This window comes from Lucilia cuprina, chromosome 4 (genome assembly GCF_022045245.1).
Source record: "Lucilia cuprina isolate Lc7/37 chromosome 4, ASM2204524v1, whole genome shotgun sequence".
Lineage (NCBI taxonomy): Eukaryota > Metazoa > Arthropoda > Insecta > Diptera > Calliphoridae > Lucilia > Lucilia cuprina.
Genome location: NC_060952.1, coordinates 26,705,302 through 26,726,359, shown reverse-complemented (window position 1 = coordinate 26,726,359; position 21,058 = coordinate 26,705,302). Strand labels below are relative to the sequence as shown.

At 27.9% G+C, this 21,058-nt stretch overlaps 1 protein-coding gene across 1 annotated transcript in view; it reads right to left on the bottom strand.

Annotated features, from left to right (window-relative positions):
• Window positions 1-21,058, bottom strand: part of LOC111682624 (sodium-coupled monocarboxylate transporter 1) — a 122,340-nt gene that overhangs the window by 8,272 nt on the left and 93,010 nt on the right. The window contains exons 7-8 of the mRNA XM_046950832.1: window positions 3,079-3,253; window positions 2,821-2,956 (exon numbers count right to left, since the gene is read on the bottom strand). Of these exons, the coding sequence (XP_046806788.1) occupies window positions 2,821-2,956; window positions 3,079-3,253 (311 nt within the window). The remainder of the gene's footprint in view (window positions 1-2,820; window positions 2,957-3,078; window positions 3,254-21,058) is intronic.

The window sequence follows — 21,058 nt, the reverse complement described above, 5'->3', positions numbered from 1 at the left end:
CTATTTGATTGTTTTCTATATCTCGGTGAAAGTGAATATCCTGTTGTAAAACAGATTCTTCCTAGAACTATCCACATACATTGGTAATATAATTTTGCCGAATGTACCCCTGTCCTTGAATCCAAATCAATTTGACAGTATCGCTGATTGAGACTCTCATTGAGTTTTATAGGGGATACATTTTGTCCTTATTGGGTTCGAGATTGGAGCCATAATTAAGGATAGACTTCGTTCGGAATGTTAAACAATCTATGTCATGAGATTTACGTAGTTCTCAAATGTTTCAGTGTTGTGCCATATCGAATAATAATGTTTGCATGGTCATGATTTTGGTTATATCCTTAATGTACATTAATAAAGATCTTCAAGATCTCAATCGATGCTTATTAATGTACGGGACATAAATAAAATAAAAAACACTGGTGGGGAACTAAGGCCGTTTGAGAGAGCAAATAGTGGCCATGGGGCACCTTAATGTACAAACACACATATATATGTTTATAATTTTTACAACCACACGCAGAGAAAAAACATGCTTGTGGTAACCATGTTCTAAGACCAGCATATTATGGTTAAAATTATGATTGTAGTGTAAATATATTATGATTATTGTAACAATTTTAAAATATCATATTATGATTAATACATTTGAAATATTTTATCATAATATTTTTTATTTACGATAATATTGTTTGTTATACATGACTATATTATGATCCAATGTGATCAAAATTTTGTAAAGAAATATGTATCGAAATTAAATTTATTTTGTTTCTAAAAAAGCAAAAAGTAAAAACTTACAATAATTGACACGACTCACAAATTCAATTTGATTCAAATAAAAATATAACTACATTACATATCTTATATAAAGTGAAATACTTTTATAATTTTTCAGTGAGTCATATTCAAATTTATAATTTCATGAATATGAAAATGATTACAGTAATAACAATATGTTTTAAATAAAATTAAAATAGCAATTGTATGTTTTTGAAAATAGTTTAGTTATAGTAACCAAGTCGAACAATGTTTTTTTCTCTGCGTGCAATATCAACTATTATTTAACGAAACTATACATTAATGTCGATGAGAGAGTGCAAATGTATTAAAACAGATGTCATGATGATGAGACAAATACAAAAAGGGATACAGAGGTTTATGGCCCTTTATACTCTATATTTATATAAGGAGATTTTATAGGTTTAAATTTTTTTCTTACCTGTTAAATGCACATTTATAAGTACTATATCATATACTACAATAATTTTGACCGACATAATGGTCATAGTAATTTGTCTATGGTCATAAGTTGGCATTAAAGTGGAGATACAATGCTACTTACATTCGTATAATACTTGCCATAAGCCATTTTAAATGCATTTAATGGAATTCATGCTAAAATAAACTTTCTGTTTTAGTGAAATATTTTGGCATAGTAAATATACATATATGTGAATATAAGGAAGGATAACTAAAAACAAATTTTAATTTAGACATTCATTCATTTATTCATTCATCATTTATCTACTAACATTAGCATGATGTTAAAATGTAAAGGATTTTACAATTGATAGATGACAACATGATAATAATGTGACCGATTTTTTTTAAATATTCATAATTATCTTGTACTGAGGTAACAATTCTTGATCAAAATCTTTCTTGATCAAATTAAAGTGAAAAAAAACTAGAGCAATTCCGACACAACTGAGATCGATATAAAATATAATGCTACTGATTGTATTATAGATTATATTGTTATCAACAAAGTATAACAAGTAGTCCGACTCTTTGACAGCAGTACCTAACTCTAAGCATGTGTTAGTGAAAAAGTACCTAACTCTAAATATGTGTTAGTAACAAAAATGTATATGTATTGGTGCATTCTAAACACACAGAGTTTTATAAAAAAATTACAATTTTAAATTTGTTCGAATTTTCAATACCAAAAATTGAAACTCTGTTTGTAAATTAAAATTGAACAACAACAAAAATTAAATGTCAATAATTAGAAAAAAAATATTTTTTTCTAGTTTAAGAAAATTAAACAAAATTTTGTATGAAAAGTGAAATAAAATTATTTTAAAAAATTACAGATTTTTTGTGCACAACCGTAATTTCGCGTACAATCCTTAAAAGTGGCCAATAAAGTAAGTTAAACATTTGAGTGTTTTGACAAGTATTAATTTCTCACAAGAGAGTCGAATTTACACGACACTCGTAGATGTGAGAGAGTAATTTCCTGTATATGAGAGTCGGACTACTTGTTATATTTTGGTTATCAATTTAGCCAGAGTCGGATGAGTGTAAATACAAACCTAGCTGGTCGCATTATTACAAAAATGTAAATACTTTCAAAACGCGTAAATATGTACATGTAAATAATAGCCAAAGATGTTTAAATCGTATGGAAATGTCAACGCATTTTTTATAACTCAATTGTAATAGCGAAATTAAATGAGTATTTATGCGTTCACATGGAAAACATTTACCAACATTTATTATTCAGCTCTATTCTATAAAATAGTAGCATGTTCTATAAGTGAATCAACAAGATAAGTAAAATATAGAATTATTGAAGATAACAACTTATATCTTAAGATTGAAAGCTCAAGAAATTTTAAATCAAATTTATAATATTTTAAAAAGGGAATAAAGCAGATACTGCGGAAACATACACCATAATAAAAGTATCTAAGCAAATTATTAGCTACCATGCCCTAGCATAACGTAATGACAACACTTTCCCCTCGGTTACTAAATCATTTCGTAAATTTTTTTTATTTACTATTTCTGTTTGTGCGTTAGTATACTTACCATCATTACGATTTATATCGTAAACTCGTTTCACGCCACCACTAAATATGGTACCTTTAATAATAATGGCTATAGAAACAATAATAACTGTGACAGTTTGTATAACATCAGCATTTATGGCTGCCTTAAGACCACCCTAAAATCAGAAAGAACGTGAAACAAATAAGATTTATTATTGAACATCAAATTTTGTATCTATTTTAAGAAAATGTTTTAGTTTGTTAACCAACCAACCGCCACCACCACATCTACACCTACCTTAATTGAGAAAAATACACATATTGTTGTCATACAACAAATGGATGCCCAATACGGTATTCCAATCACTGTAGATAATGCTACACTGGGTGTATAGACGGTGACACCTAGCGAACACATTTGACGTATTATATAAGTGAATGATGCTAAGCAGCGAACCATGCGTGATTTAAATCTGTAAAATAAATGAAAAAAATTATAAAATAAATAAATTTAGAGAAAATTTAAAAAAATGGTGTAAAAAATTAAAAATGAAAGTTATGCTTGTCTGATTCATTGCTATATCAAATAGAAAATTATTAGAACAAAAATTGGGTTAAAAGTCTATATAATTTATTTAAATGATAGGCACATTGTTAAATTTTTCTTTATTTTGTAACTAAATTGTTAAGAATTTGTTTAAATATATCAATTTTATATAAATTATATTTAAGAATCATTTCCTAAATTAAACAAGTAAGAACTTATAGTCGAGCGATGCCGACCATATAATACCCTACACCTGTATACGAATAAAATGTGATTTAGTTTTCATAATAAAGCATTTAAGTTGAATTGTACCTTGCCTCAGATATACTAAAGCCATTTACTGTTTAATAAAACTGTGGATATTTAATTTAAATTTTGATGGGGACTTTTTAGAGGGGCTAGGGTCAAATAAGGCCCTATAATTATAAAATTCATCAGGGTCATCAAGACTAGTATAGAACTTTTTTTGTTTTGCAGCTTTTTGTCGAGATACGAGTATATTAAGCATAATTATGAACTTAAAAGCCCTATTCGGGGTTTCAGTTGTATGGGGGCTAGGTGAAATAATGGACCGATGTTAACCATTTTCAATAGGCTTCGTCTACAGTACCATAAAGGATCGTGTGCCAAATTTCATTGAATTATCTCCAAAATTGCGACCTGTAGTTTGATTACAATGTTTACAAGCCCTTTATGGGGGGTACACTTGTATGGGGGCTAGGTAAAATAAAGGACCGATCTTAACCATTTTCAATAGGGTTCGTCCCGTCGTTCATTCAATTATCTTCAAAATTGCAGCCTGTAGTTTGATTATAAAATTTACATAGACGGACGGACATAGGTAAATCGACTCAGAAAATGATTCTAAGCCGATGGTATACTTTAAGGTGGGTATAGGACCAATATTATTATGCGTTACAAACATCAGCACAAACCCCACTAAAGTGGTGTAGGGTATAAAAAAATATTGCACTGAAATAGTGGCTTCCTGTAGGTTAGTGATTAGTGTTCTAATCTGGTAGACCGTAGATGGTGGGTTCAATTCCCAACTGAGCTTACCAGTGCTTTGGGTGGGAATTATCATAAAACTGAGCAAGGTAAATTTTGAGAGGGGTAACAAAAACAGGCTTTCCATAAAGGGTGAGTCGGTACATCTTCCTTTCAAAGTATGTAACGAATTAAATAACGCACTGAAGTTTTTTGACATTCGAACGGAGTTTAATAGTTAATCGCTTTAGACTATGTAAAGATCAGGCCCAATAACGGGCCTTATTTTAATGGAAAATTTTTGTTGGTAAATAAAAAGAGGTCTGATGCTTCCTGAGTTTTCTTACAATTTTTCAATAAGTGGTTGTGATATCACTCTCTGGATGAATAAATGTTGTAGTGCTTTAAGTGAACACTTGCTGTGTTGGTCTTATTTCTCGGTGCTCTTTTTCAACGACTAGGTGAGCTTCTGTAATGACTCACCACCGACAGTGCTTTTTACACGTCGGTGGCAATTAACGTTTATGGAATTTCCGGTCCACGATACGTGCACTTTACTCAAGTATATCTACTAGCTATCTACTCTCTGACTATTGCTGCCTCGTGGCTTTAAAAATGCAAAAACATCACTTCCGTTGACAACCATGTAGATGAGATAATCACTTTTGAGTCGGTAACAGCACCTAGAAACGTCACCGGTAGACCGAAGTAAGAATCCATAAACTATTCCGAAGATTTTGTGAGACACACGTAAACAATAATATCCGTCACATTCATTCTAGGTATTCGGGCTGGCAAGACCCGTCACTGTCAGAATTTATAAATTTAATTTCGACGAAAACTTGATAATGTCCCAGAAATCACACTGAAAATTTAAACTCATTCCTAAAGATGAGAGTAAATATAGTAGTATCGTTATAAATATTGTTAAAGAGATTTACTTTTATTAGTTATTTGTGTAGGATCTTGTCATGATACTAGTGCTAATATGTAAATTATTGATCTTCAAGCCATTTTCTAAAGAGGACTTTGTTGAGATAATTGGGTCAAAAGAGACTCGATCATTATTAAGCAAATTGCCAGTAATATTTGGACTTCTACACAACTATGAATGTTGTAGAGATACTGAAACATTTAACATTCTTCAGTACTTATTCTGGGGTATAATTGTATGGAAGCTAAGAGAAATAATGGACCGACATCAACAATTTTCAAGAGGTTTTGCCCGATTTTCATCAATTTATCTTTAAAATTGCCATCTGTAGAGTGGTCACAAGGTTTGTACTGAACCACAAACAAATTAGGTAATACATATTTTTTGCTGATTGGTATACTTTAAGATGAGTATATGATCATTATTTTTAGGTGTTACAATTAACAGATCAAACTCATAATACGTATCTCACTATAGTGGAGTAAAGTAAACTTAATACGATGATAATTTTTGTTATAAAATTCATAAAATAAAAGCTACTAAAAAATTTAAGTTATTTACCAAATGATTTTGCTATTACATAATACTTTGAATTGAATTTATCAATTAATTTAAATTGCTTAAAAACTTTGATAAACAAAACTTTAAGCAAAAATATGTTTTAAACTAAACTTAAGAAATTACTTTTTTTTTTGGTACAAGTATACAGGGCAACATATTTTACCCTTAAAGCATATTTAAGATTATTAAAACTTTATCTCTCTAACAGATACGAGAATAAGTATTTCAAATTTCTTTCAATTTTTTTTTCTCTTATGACAAAGTTTGTTAGATTTTACATTTAAAAGGATGGGGGGGTTTAAGTAATAATAAAACAGTATATACTAAAGTTCTCATTTTTTATGCAACAAACTTGTGTATATTTGTAAACAAATTAAGAAATATACTTTTTGTGACAATTCTATTTTTTTTTGTATTTGTCATAAAACATACAATGTTATGAATACGAAAAGATTTTGAGAAAAATAATAAAAATAAAAAAATTGTGATCTACCTCTAATCACTAGTTTAAATTTGATCTTTTAACTTAAATCTATAGTTAAAGATTTTTGCAAGATTTACTACTTTAATGCTATACAATTTCATTTTACGAGTGTGGAAATCCTTCTTTGATTTCGCCCAAGAGAGAAATTTTTCTAAAAGGCTGTTCTCACCGATTGTTATTTTTTCTAGTTGTATTTTATTTGGCAAATACTTCAACCTTCTAGTCACATAGTAATGTCATAAAAATGTTGTAGAAAATCTCCGCAAGTCTTATGCAACGTAAATGTTAATAAAAAAAGTAAAATGGGACAAAAGCCGACTATATAATAAGCTACTAAAGGTCCACTTAAAAAGCTATAATTTTAAATTTGATATCGATATCATAATTTTTAAAACATAGTTGTGCAGATTGTCTAAATATTTTCAAATGCAATATTAATATTTAAGAGATTTTCGCTAGTTAAAAAGAAAGACATTTGAAAAATTGGTTTTCATTAAATATTATATTGAAAATACTGATCAAAAAAAAAAAAAAAAAAACTATTACAATGAATGTAATACTAGAATGTTATTATATAAATACTAGGTGTTATTATATAAATTTTTAATTGATTAAAAAATCTTTTAATGTTTCAGTTTTTTACGTTCAATATTATTGAAATTTATCACCTAAAAATTCGCATTTAGAAAGGAGAGGGTATTTTTAATGTCATTTGTTTAGCTTCCACATTACAGAAATTTTCAAAAGTACTATTTGAAGAAAAAATAAATACTATAAAATAACTCCTACAGATATTCATTTAATCAAAGGTTTCTGTGTTCAATATTGTAGAAAATTAAAAAAAAACATAAAATATAATTTGATGCACAAAAAGTCTTTTTTTATATTTCTATGCACAATATTGTAAAAAATTAAAAAAATACCACCTGAAAAACGAAAAATTACAAAAATTTGTCTCAACAAATGCTTATTTAATACGGAGCGTGTATCATGTTTTCCGGTTTATCAGATTGCTTACCGATTATCATTTAGTCATGTTCAAATTTATGTTTCTAGGTTGAATTTTCAAAAAGTACTATTTGAGAGATCAAAAGTACTAAAAAGTTCTGTCCTAAAGAAGAACAGAATCATTTGAAGAAAAAAAAGGAAAGTGGAATAAATTTGATTTTTGTGGAAAGTACTAATATGTAAAAATAGGAACTTTTTGAAAGTTAAGTTTATAAAATATTTCATGTTTAAGTCTATATATCACAGATAAAACACAAATAATTAAAATCTGCATTCATTTGTCTGGAAAAATTGTGAAAAATTAGCTATATAAGGATAAGTACATGAATTCAAAAATAATATACCAATATGATATTTTGTGTGAGTAAAGCCAGCTTTACACGATCACACAAGTAATATTATCTGTCAAAATTTTGTGTAGAAGAGCACGGATGGTATCGTCTAAACGCAATATGTAATGAAACCATCACAAATTGAGAGAGAATACAGATGGACAGTCGTATGGCTCTCTTCATTTTTTGAAATGATTCAAAAAACAAGCAGGTCGCATTAGATCAGGGATGTATTTTTATGTAAACATATATAAAAAATGAAACAGCTGTTTCCATCTGACTTTTTTATTGTTTTATACCAATCGTGTAAACACAAAATATATAAATCATAGGACTTTTATTCTCTTTTTTGATATACGGATGGAATTTCATTTTACTTTTTCATTAGACTTGTCGTACGTAAAGTGTGATCGTCTGAATGCCCTTTAAATAAACAATTTTATAAAAATTGCCTGAATTAGTTTGAATAAATTAAATTTCGCGTTTTTACCCATTTTGGTACTTTTTTTTCCCAGTGAATTGGTATACGTCTACAAGTCGATAAACTTTCCTTAATGTACTGAAAAAAGTACCAAGAATAAATTTTTACAACCATAAAGTACTAAATTATGAAAAGTACAACACTTCAGTGTCGTATTATTGAAAGATATGTTAGCAGAGTTTTGTTCATAAACATTTATCAGAGGTTTATAAATTAAATTTTCATAAAAAAATTAAAAAATAAGTTATAAATATTATAAAGGGACAAAAAAGGTGCCAAAATCACATTTGTTACACATTTTAAATCCTCAAAAGTACGAATTTCAAATAAGTACCTGAGACCCATCTGCTTAATTTAAAAGTAGTTATAGCTGTATTTAACATTTTACCTATATTAGTAATATTGTGGATCTACATAACCAAAAAACATATCTGCTGTGAAAATTTCATGATTCTAAGTTCAGTTGTTTCGATTTTGCGATGAGATAGTAAGATAATTCAGTAGCGTTTAACTTTGTGGGAATTATATTACTAAGCGTTACAAACATCAGCTATAAACTTATAATACCCTTTCTTTTAGTATTGTAGGTTATTAAAACTTATTCCACTTTTCTTTTGCATACGTTATGTCTCATAAACTTAAACCAGTATTGTATTTTATTGTCAACTTTTTCCTACAAAATATTTTGCTCTTCATTTATATAAGTATTTGTAATAGTTAAGGTGTATTTTGGTGCGTTTTTATGTGCTAAAAAAAATTTCGTAAGGAATACATGTTTTACAGGAAAACATATTCTAAGTAAATCTACAGTAAACCACATTAAAAGTGACAAACTGAGAAGAAAAAGCTACAAATGTTGTAGTAACAGCGATACAGTGATCAAGTCTAATCAAGTAACTTACTGAATTCCATTTGCATGATTAGTTTTGCAAGTCTCTTCTTATTATTATTGTACATTTTCCTCTCTAACCACTGTTTCATTTTATATCATCCATATACAACAAACCATTTATGTAGTTACTAAAGTAACAGAAAGAAAAAAAAAACTTTTTTCAAACTTTTTTATTTTATTCTTTGTGTAATTCTTTTGTAACAAATTTAATGTTTTTCAGAGTCTTAGGTCTTTTTTGTATTTTCTTTTCTATTCTAGTCAATTCTATACATTTCCATTCATTCTGTTTCTTAAGCATTCGAAGTCGTAAGTGTGTATAAAAGTATTTGAATTTACTTACAACTACAAAGTTGGGACTTTTTGTTATATTTTATTTTTTTAAGATGATTATACCATTAATTGCGTATAGAATGAATACTGGTCAATAGGAAATTAATAGATTTTGATGTTTGGAGAGAAAAAGGTTTTCCATGCTGCAAAATCACACTATATGTGTAATATACCTTGAGGTAGTTTTGCAAACTTAAACGTACAGAGGGGTCTTGATAAAAAGATTTCCCGAAATATAAAGTGCTTGGCCCTTCACTGGAGGTTTCAGCATGTTACTAAATTCCATAAAATCCCAGTCTTTATGTTAAAATTGTTTGTCAGACTTATGTATTACAGGGGTTTGTATTTGCTTTCAACTGATACCATGGTACAAGAATGATAATTTTATAATTTTTTTCTTTTATAATCGAAGAATAAATTTTCTACCGGTTATATGTTTCTTTTGTAAAAAAAATCATTATCATTTTTCATACATTTGGGAAAAGTATTTGCAAGTATGCTAAAATGTGTATGTACATACGATTACAAGTACAAACATTTTGCTGAAACTTAACGATCCTCCAGGCTACAGCAAAATAAATGTGAGAATGTACTACATACATATTCCTCTGTCTATGTGTGTTACTGTGCTTGTATGTAAAACACAACAGTTGTAAAAATTAAGTGCATTACTTCACTTAACTCAAACAAAAGTACTTTATCAGATTTACACATATATACAATACATTTTATATCTTTGTGTATCCCGCAGTATTCTTTTTGACAGTATGTATTTGAAATATTTGGTTAGTACAATATTTTGTTTATAATTTTTTGAATTAAATGAAGCGTATATACTTTTAGTATTGCGGATTAGAAATTAATCCTTACTTTAGCATAGAACACCAGAAGTGGCACTCCAAACTGGAAAGTATATTAAAGTGTAGAGTTGTGCTACTTGTGCTAAACGTAGTGAGAAATATGTTCTACCTTGAGCTTGATCTGTCTTGATGATCAAAAATAATGCCTAATTTCTAAACCTTTATTATTTCCATTGCCACTTCAAGATATTACATACATAAAAGTTACTACACACTCGTGTTTATAGATTAGATTCTATTTCAGCAAGATTTTGTTTTTTATGTATGACCTAAGGGTAAAATTGTATAAAAACACATACACACATAATTTCTTCCTTAAGCAACAAAATATATAAAATACACTTAAATAAAGTTTCAAACTTTAACGAGTACTTTTAAAAACCCCAACATTATTATTGTAATTTTTATGTGACATTGTATCAATCATTTGCCATATATTTTGTTACAACTGTGACAAACTGTTAAACGTGTAGAAAACATTTATTAATTTATTCTTAATTAAAATTGCTACATTTCTTATGTTATGTGCGCATTTTAATGTTTCCACAAAAAGATGTAAACTGCATAGTTGTACACATACATAAATGCTTATAGTGTGTATGTGCTGCAACTTGCTAATATGCATGTGATATGCAATTATCTCTTATACCTTCAATTCAAGTAGAAAAATATTATCCTTCAGTGGCATCAGTGACGTTGTTGAATTATTATCGTTGCAGTTGCATTTTGTTTCTTTTCTGTTACGGATATCCGTGTAAAATTACTTGTCATTTCGTTGTTACTTTGGCAGGGAGGGTATCATAGCAACTCATACATATTATTAAATTTTTATTGTTACACTTAAAGAATGTAACAGATAATGATAATTTAAATGGAGTTGCAAATGCAGCGTATTTATAACAATTTGAAGAGTTCATAGCAAGTAGTGTTTTTCTTTTTCCGCACTATTAAATTTTCCGAAAAAACTGGATTCATTTTGAAATTTCCAGTGATTTCGGGAATTTCCGCATAAAATAAATTTTATAATATTTTTAATGATATAATCTCGTATTATTTTTGTGATATTTTTTAGGTAAATACAAATAAAAAGGAAACACAAATTAAATAAAAAGAGGACACGATTTCTAATGTTCTAACTGAACTAGAACTGAACTAGAACTGAACTAGAACTGAACTAGAACTGAACAAGAACTGAACTAGAACTGAACTAGAACTGAACTAGAACTGAACTAGAACTGAACTAGAACTGAACTAGAACTGAACTAGAACTGAACTAGAACTGAACTAGAACTGAACTAGAACTGAACTAGAACTGAACTAGAACTGAACTAGAACTGAACTAGAACTGAACTAGAACTGAACTAGAACTGAACTGAATGTTTTTGTAGAACTGAACCAAACGTTATAATATTCGAATAATAAACCAAACAAAATATTCTTTAAGTGTACATCAAAGTTGTAAACGAGCTATTTGAACATCTCTCAGCTATAGTTGTTTTTCATTATTTGTTTATTTTTCGTTTTTTGTCGTATTGGACATCCTGAAAGGTTTCGGAGCATTTCCATAAATTTACAACATCCTCTTTTGGTCAATATTACTTACATAGCACAAAAATTGCATTCAAATATACATACATATAAGAAAGACCAAAAGCAGAAAAAAATAATAAAAAATTTTATTTTTGTATCATTAATGTTGTTAAATATTGAAAATGCGTTGAAGTATTTTACTTTCATGCATAAACTCAACTATATAAAAGTATGTGTGGTGTGTGCTTACAGTATTTAATTTGTGGCAGTTCAACCGTTTATTAGTGTTGACAGTTAACAGAAATTATATTATTTTTTGTTCTTAAATCCTTTTAATTTTACTTTGTATGTTATGTTTAAATATAAAAAATTATTTAAGAAGTTTAAGTTTTTTATTAAATAAAGTGTTGAAAATATTTTCTCTTAAAATATTTGGGATTAATTATTAAATTATTTATGAATTTCTCATGAAAAATTACATTTAATTGGATTTAAAAATGAACTTTAAAGGTTATTTGACGCATGAGTGATTTTAATGTATTGTGTAAATTGAAAATAAATCATACGTACTGTTATACTACTACGAAAGCATTAAGGAATTTTATAGTGATTATTAGCATTCGAAAATTATGTATTTATTTTGATTGTTCTAGTACTAATTTGATTTTTCTGCGAAAACTTTTTGTTGTTTTTAATGTTTCAAATTAATGTTTACATTTTAAGTAATTTTATATAAAATTTTATGAAATTTAAACTGGATCTAGAACTAGATCAGAATAGGATAAAACTAGAACTAAACTGAAAATTAAAGGAATATAAATGTGTATTTTAGAATTTTTCTGTGAATTCCGGTCCCGCTAGACATTCCCACTTTGCGGTGTGCTAAAAGACAAGTAATCTTAAGATATATTTACCAATGTTTTCCGGTCACATCTTTGCCATAATGTTTTTTGTACATTCTGTTTACTAATTTTTTATATTTCTCTTCTGTTTATTTGTGTTTTTGCAATAACTTTGGTTACAAATATGTCACGTCTCAAAGAGCTATGTTTTCCATTTTGTTGCTGCTGCTGTTGTTGTATTTCTCATAATGCTCTTTTAAATTTGTAATAAGAAAATTACAAAAACAAACAGAACAACATGAGAAGAGGCAAAAGCAATTCATCAATGAAAGACACAACAAATGAGTGCGAGTACATAAACATGTATACGATTACATATTATGTGGTGTATTCTTTACATCTGTAATCTATTTATGTATGTATAAACATTTGTATATATTCACTACAATAATAAATAACATTTATTATAAAAGTCAGAGTAAAAGTCAAGTACTGAGTTTCGTTTATAAATGCACTTTGATGTGAATTCGAACAACACACGAGTCTTAAATGTACGTGTCTAGCTTTACATATACAAATTTATGTAACAACAAATCATTACCTGAATATTACCACACACCAAATATACCAAAATAGAAATATATCCCAAAAGTTTTACAAGTTGTAAGTGTATCCTTTTAAGACAGTATTTTCCTTTAATGTCTAACATTAAGGAGATATGTCATAGATAAATTTCTAATAATGAAAAGAATTATAAAAAGGAAAACCAACATGCGGTATGCGGGGCTGCATTCATGTTTATAGTTATCAACATCAACGACATCATCATTATCATTATACATTCATTCTTTCATTTGTCAATTGGAAAAAGTGTGATGATATATTTGTGTCAACGTCATCACAACTTAAATGTGTTGATAGACTTTTCTCTTTCTCTACCTTTTACTACTCTTGTGTGCGTGTTTATTATTTGACAAAAACGTACATACGTACACACATCCATAAATAGACCATGATTATGTTTGCCGTACAACACAGTAATGTCATTAACATTTGCAATTCGATAAAAATAGAGTAAACTCATGTAGCAAGCATAATATTGTTAATACGCAAACATCGTTAACTTTGTTAAGTACTTTTTCTCTCTCTCTCTCTCTCTCTCTCTCTCTCTTTCTCTGTCCCATTCAGTCAACTCTAATGTCACCTCGATTATAAAACAGTGATTTTTAAAATCGTTCATTTTGTTAACATTTAGTGTAGCGGGTAATAAATAAAACAAATTAGAAAATCTGTGTTGTGCTTATGTCTATATAAAATGGATTTTAATGAACAATAATGACATTAGCTAAACATAGAGAAGTAAGAATTTGCGGGAGGTGAAAGCTTTAATGGAGAGAACATAGAAATTGCATTTATTGTTTATGGCATTTATAAGGAAGCGGTTTCTCTATGTTGCCGCGAGTATTGAGGTCATGTTATACCCTACAGGCTGACATTATTGCAAATATTTCAGCCTGAAAGACACTACAGTTGTTGGGAAGACAGTGAAAGTGGATACTTTTTAATTATATTACAATTAAAATTCTATTGTAATCGAACGCACTATTAGATCGTTTAAGAAAATAGGTCTATAAGAAAAGGCAATATATGTTATGAAGAAATATATAAACTTAGGAAAATATATAAAAATCAATCCATTTTTTATGCTACAGTTATGCTAGGATCGACAAAAAGGGAAGATATTTCACAAAAATGAAACAAGTCCTTATTAAAGAGGTACCATATTTTTTAAATTTAAGTTGGCTTTTCTTTTGTTTTATTTCGTTTATATTCAAGTATTAGTCAAATACTTTCGGGCCCTATTGTCTATGGTGGCCGATCGATGTTCTATAAAATATTACTACATACAAATTTTTACATATTTTACGTGCCTTGATTATCCTGTTGTGGCTGTGACGTGTGTTTTTTTTCAAACTTTAAGTATTATGATTTTTTTTCTTCCTGTTGCTGTTGTAGCAAAAATAATAAGAGAATAACAGCAAAAGTTTATAAACACATAACTAGTTATGAATGTACTACTTTGTTCTATCTAGTATTTACTACCTGACAGACTAAAGATTGAAACGACGAAGAAAACAAAATAAGAGCTTTAAAAAGATATTGTAGAATGATGAACAGTATCTTCATGTGCATATATTATTGTTATTATATAAAAAAGTAAAACATTATTCTTTTCAACATAACTTGCAACATTTCTTAAATACTATAGTGATGATCATAATTTACACTCATGTTTTATATACATATTAGAATACCTTTATGGGTACCTATGGTATTAGAGTACCTTTATTTTTCTTAGGGCGTATTTTTTATCATAATTTTGTATGTTGCTGATAAGAAACAATTTTGGAATTCGGAAAGAAGTATGTTATTGAAACATCCCACTAATATTTATAAATCTATTATTTTGACTGAAAATATAAACAGTTATATCTATAACGGCAGCGGAAACAATGGCTGCAAATAAATGGTGTCATTGATGATGGTGATGATGATAATGACTTGTAATAGTGCGAATACTTAAGTGGGTATATTTTTATACTTGAAAAAATGTATGTCAGGTGTGTAGGTAGTTGGATTTAGTAATTTCTCCAATAAATTACTTAAATATGTATGAAGCTTGAAATTGTATTAAAAAAAAGTACTACAATATTTACTAGCGTATTCAAATGATTAATTGTCGATTTCGAATAATTATAATAACACCGTCTGACACTTAAAATTAAACACGAACCGGATGATATACGTCTGAAATTATGAATTTAATGGGAGAACTGCAGTTTTAGTTTTTCATTTCGAGATTATGAGTCCTTTTTGAAGCACTTTAAAGTTTTAAAAAGTAAATTTTTGAAAAAAATAATGATAATATTTCTAGTGATCAAATAATGTCGAATTTTATGTCAAGCGAACAAGATAAAAAATACTAGTATTTTTTTATTTTATTCTGTCAGTATCAAAAGATATAAAAAAGTCTTTTACAATTTTTTAAATAATATAAAAAACCTTAATTTATTTTTATTAAAGGATAAACGTTTTAAAAGACTTTTTTAACATCTATTTATTCTGCGGCGTTGTTGACGGCTTAAAATCCTGTGTCACTATTTTTGTGTTTTCAAAGATTTCTATTTTATAAAAGTGCACGGATAAACCTCAAAAAACATGCTTATAATCTTTTACAATTTTCAAGTAATCGGCATTAGAAAATTGGAATTAAGTGAAGCTATGTATGCACGTTGTTAGATCTTACAATGATGTGGAAAAATTGTCTGATAAACTTGTAAATTTACAATTTTTGTTTTGCAAAATAGTCTGAAATGCTTTATAAAAAAAATTGTGTGTCCACACGATTGTTAGACATTTTCTGAACATTTTTATGTCAACGTTGTAAGATCTGACAACCACGTATACGTAGCTCAAGACATCAATATTTCACACAAAAATAAATAAATTAAAAAAGATGTTAAATCTTTTCTTTTAAGAATATATATGAAAATAACTTCTGCTTGATTCTAAAGTCTTTCATACAGTTTTATCAAATTTAAAAATACATGATAATTTTGTCCTAAATGTATGCTTATTTGTAAATTATTTAAGATTGTCAAAGATTGTCATTGAGTAAATATTGAATAGAAATCTATAATAACATTTTAATTTAACATAACATTTTTTTTTAACGAATTATAAACAAATTAACAGTCATCTTCTAAAGATTTATTAACAAAACAAAAACGCCTTTATATTTATAGATAATGGATAATAACAAAAAAACCAAACATAGTATTAGAAGAATAATGACTATAACTTCAATTTCCTAAAAAATCACAACAAACAGTAAACAACAAGGATATTAAAAAAGAGCATACAGTAAACTCTGATTCAATGTTGAATAAAAGTTATAACAATTTTTTTCTAACAAATTATGCAGAAACAGTTTTTGTGCAATAATGATAAATTAATTGAATTAAGAGAATTTTTCTTATATATTGAAATTTATTTAAATCTGCAGTATTTAACGAGGTTCTACTGTAACCAGAATGGTAACAAATATCTCTTCACAATTTAATACAAAAATGAAAATAACATGTCAAAATAAATAATGGACAATAAACTAGACAACTGAATAACCAAAAAATAAAAATAATATAATACCGTTAACTTAGTGGTTATATTTGTGTAAAAATTTTTCTCTATACCCTTTATATGAGATGAATTTAAACAGCATGAAGAGATTGTTTATGTGGTGATGTCTGTTAAATATTTAACGGGACAATGGCTGGTGGTTGGGTTGTGTTGTGTTGAACAACATGTAAACGAATCAACATAAATCAAATAAATCATGTTAAGAATTGTCAAAATAATATGAACATGTACAATAGGGAAATCACTTTTTTTTTAAAGAATTTTATCGCATGAGAATTGGTTAATTTTAGAAATATTTTTTTTTTAAATTTTATCAATATTTGGTGAGCTGGAAAAACAAACTTGAAAATCCAAAAATTTATGTTATTTTCATTATATAACTCAATTTTTTAATATTTCTGTAATCGCACATGTTTGATATGTCATTAAAAGGATAAAATCATAAAACTTTAAGAATGCACTTTTTAATCTCACCAAATATTGACATCAGGACAAAAAATGTAATTTAGAAAATGGTATCGTAATTTAAAACTTTAAATTTTCGATAAGAGCATTAGGGGTCCACCCTAATATACATATGTATTTGTTTTATTTTATGTATTTGATGAGAATGTGTAAACATTTTGAGCTAAAAAAAAAACATTCAAAACACTCATAGTTACATACATATACACGCACTTTGACCAGTAAAGTTCTTAACAAAAATAACAGAGATTCGTCAACAACATGATAGCAATAATACGTTACAAATAGGAATAACAAAAACAGTAGGATACACATAGAATAAAAAAATGCATGTTTATAATATATTTTACATGAAATTTTGTTACATTTATTGAATTTATTCTTTCAGCTTACACAGAAAAAAGTTTCAGCATAAATATTATCATCTGGTTTCATTGACAAAAGTTAATAATATTTAAGAATAAGATCCTAAATGGTATGATTGCTGATATTTTCTTGTTTTAGAATTAGATTTTCAACATTTCAATTTCTATTTTTTTTAATTATACAAAATAATAATTTTTTCTTGGAACATTTTTTTATGTCTAAGATTTTTAAATTGTTTGTGATATTTTCTTGTTTTAGAATTGGATTTTCAACATATCAATTTCTATTTTTTTAATTATACAAAATTTGCTAATTAAGGATTACTATCTGCTGAATATGGAAATAGTTTAGTAGATAATAAATATCGTAGAAAAAATTACGTTTTAAAAAAATTTCGTCATGTACAAATTCATACATTTTATGAATTTTTAATATTTTTAATAAAAATGTTCTTAAATTCATAATATTTATTACCAAACTCATTCCAGATATGAATTATTTTTCTATGCATGGCCCAATGGTTTTCGTTTGTGCAAAATTTTATAAATTTTTTATACAGAAAGAAAAGTCGCATACATAATTAAACTAAATATTTCTCAACTTTAATCTAGAATGTATTCGTATAATTCTCTTCTCTTAAGAATGTTTGAATTCTAATTTAATATTTATACCCTACACCACTATAGTGGGGAGGGTATTATACGTTTGTGCTGTTGTTTGTAACATACAAAAATATTGGTCCAATACCCACCTTAAAGTATACCGATCGATTCAGAATCATTTTTTGAATCGATTATGACATGTCCGTCCGTCCGTCTGTCCGGCTGGCTGGCTGGCTGTCCATGTAAACCTTGTGCGCAAGGTACAGCCCGCAATTTTCAAGATAATTTGATGAAATTTGGACCAAGCATGTTTTTTGACACAAGGACGAAGTCTATTAAAAATGGTTGAAATCGGTCCATTATTTCACCTAGACCCCATACAACCGTACCTCCCGATTTTAACTTTTTATGCTATAATTACGTCAAATATTCTGCTACCTCTCTAAAAATTGGCACAAATAAGTTTTATATAAGTATAAATGATACTACAGATTTTCGTAAGGATCGGCCTATATTTGACCCTAGCCCCCATACAAACCCCCCTTCAAAAAATGACTTAAACGTCTAAAATTGACTTGTAACCATTTGTATCGCAATGAAACTCAACAAAACTAACTGTAATTTAGAAATATATCCTTTTCCCAAATTTACCGAGGATCGGCCCATATTTGACCTATATTGAGCCTCATTTAGAAATTTTAGTTTTTTATCAATAAATGGCTTAAATATTTTGACATTATAGTAATATTCAACATAAAAGTTTCTTTACAAAAAATAAAAATTTTATAAAAAGTAAAAATTTTAAAAATATACCATATAATATATGGTCGGCCATGCCCGACTATACTTTCCTACTTTTTTTTTAATTTGAACTTAAATCAAAACGGAAGTTTAAAAAAATATAAAATAAAAATATGAATATGGTTTGATCTTGAAAATGTTTAGTTACTCCGCACATATTGAATCAAGTATTTCATACTTCATTTTAGAAAAAAATACTAGATTAATTTTATCTGTGTAACTATGATTTCCACTTGAAAATCGTGATCCTTTTCAATATCAACCAAATTTTATTAATATTTAAAATTTGTAGAAAAATTCCTTGTATTCAGTCTTCAAAAATTCCTTGTGTTCAGCCTTGTGTTTAGTCTAATTGTAGTTATGTTGCTACAAATAAAGTTCTTTTAAGACTTTATTTGACTATTTTCTAAGTGTAATAGTAAGCGAAAAACAAAACATAATAAATATGAAATGAATAAATGGTTATATTGGTTTGGTTATTGGTAATGTTTATGAATATATATTTAAATAGTATCTTACAGTTGGAAGTGTCTGTTTCAACATTCAATTAATATGTGACATTAAAGTGACAATTTAATTACATAAATTTTCACACACCTCTCTGAATGACAATTGAGTTTCTCTCCGTATTCTTAGGAAACTATAAAGTGGCGATTGACACCCCCTGAGCAACACAAAGAGAACATTTCAAATGACTCAACAATATATATAAAAAAATGATACACAAACACCTAGTAAAATTACTGGGTAAAGTTTGTGCTTAATATCATATGTTGACTGGTTTTGGTTTTCATTTTTAATGTTGTTGCTGTTGCCACTGTTGCTCGCATAGTACAAATGATGGTTGACTGACTGAACAGATATGTTTGGTTTGTTATACTGCTGATGTTTGTTAGATCAATGTCTCTCATTCTCCGTGAACGTTTTGACAAAATGACTGACAGGCAAACTGACAGATGGAATAGTAAGTGACAAAATTGTATGTGCATGTTAAAAAGGTCGAAAGGACGAACCAATAGAGTGACTAAAATTTTTTCTTTTTTTTTTATGGAAACTAACCAATATGTAAACATATTGTTTGAAATACTTATGTATGTATGAATGTTTATGTATAAAAGTTTTTGTTTGTATGAATATGTGGTTTCATTATTGTGTTGTTGCTTTTAATTTCCCACAGTTATGGGTGAATGTCTGTTTTCTCTGATTAGTTCTTTTTTAGTAATCGTGTGCTAGGCTCATGGTGGGCTAAACTAAATTTTCCAATGAATGGGTATAAAGTGTCTTCTTTCCACATTACTTAGAGACATTTGGGAAAAATGTTGCGTAAAACTGCTGGGTAGTTATTGTTTATTTTTTATATTATTTGTGCGTTGGATGTTTGCGGTTTTGAGAAAAATATAAATAGAAAGTTTTTTTTTTCCAAAATATTTCCTAATTTTTACATGTACACTATAGCAATGCCATTAAGTAAAAGATTAATTTGTAACATAAAAATTTTTTGTTTAAGTTATTAAAAAATTCCTCAATCATTAACTATCTCATGCTATTAAAAAAATCTAACATTTACTATATTGCAAATGCTATTCATTACAGTAACAAAATTCGATCATTAGGTCAGACAAACTTAACTACTTCATTTTCAAAGTGTTTGGTACATGTTCGTCGCGAAGTTCGAATTAGCTTCAATCTAAAGTCGGTTACAAATCAAACAAATTTTCTTTATTTCCTTTTTCATTATTATATCCTCTTAGCAATTCCAAAAAGAAAAAAAAACTTACAAAGGTTTCATCATTTTCAGCCACAAACGTCAATAACATTGTTAGATTCGTAAGTTTTGGCATTATTGTTAGAAACATACGTCTAGTGCGTTTGACTGAGCATGTAAACATTACGTGTGGTCTAAATAACTTATTTACTTAGTTTGTTAGTTACAAAACAACAAGGACAAAAGTGTACCCAAAAAATCTTTTTATTTTTTTCTCTCATTTACTTTTTATGGCATTTGACTTTTGCCTAAATTTGAATGTATTAGGTGTGAGTATCACTTCCATTTGTT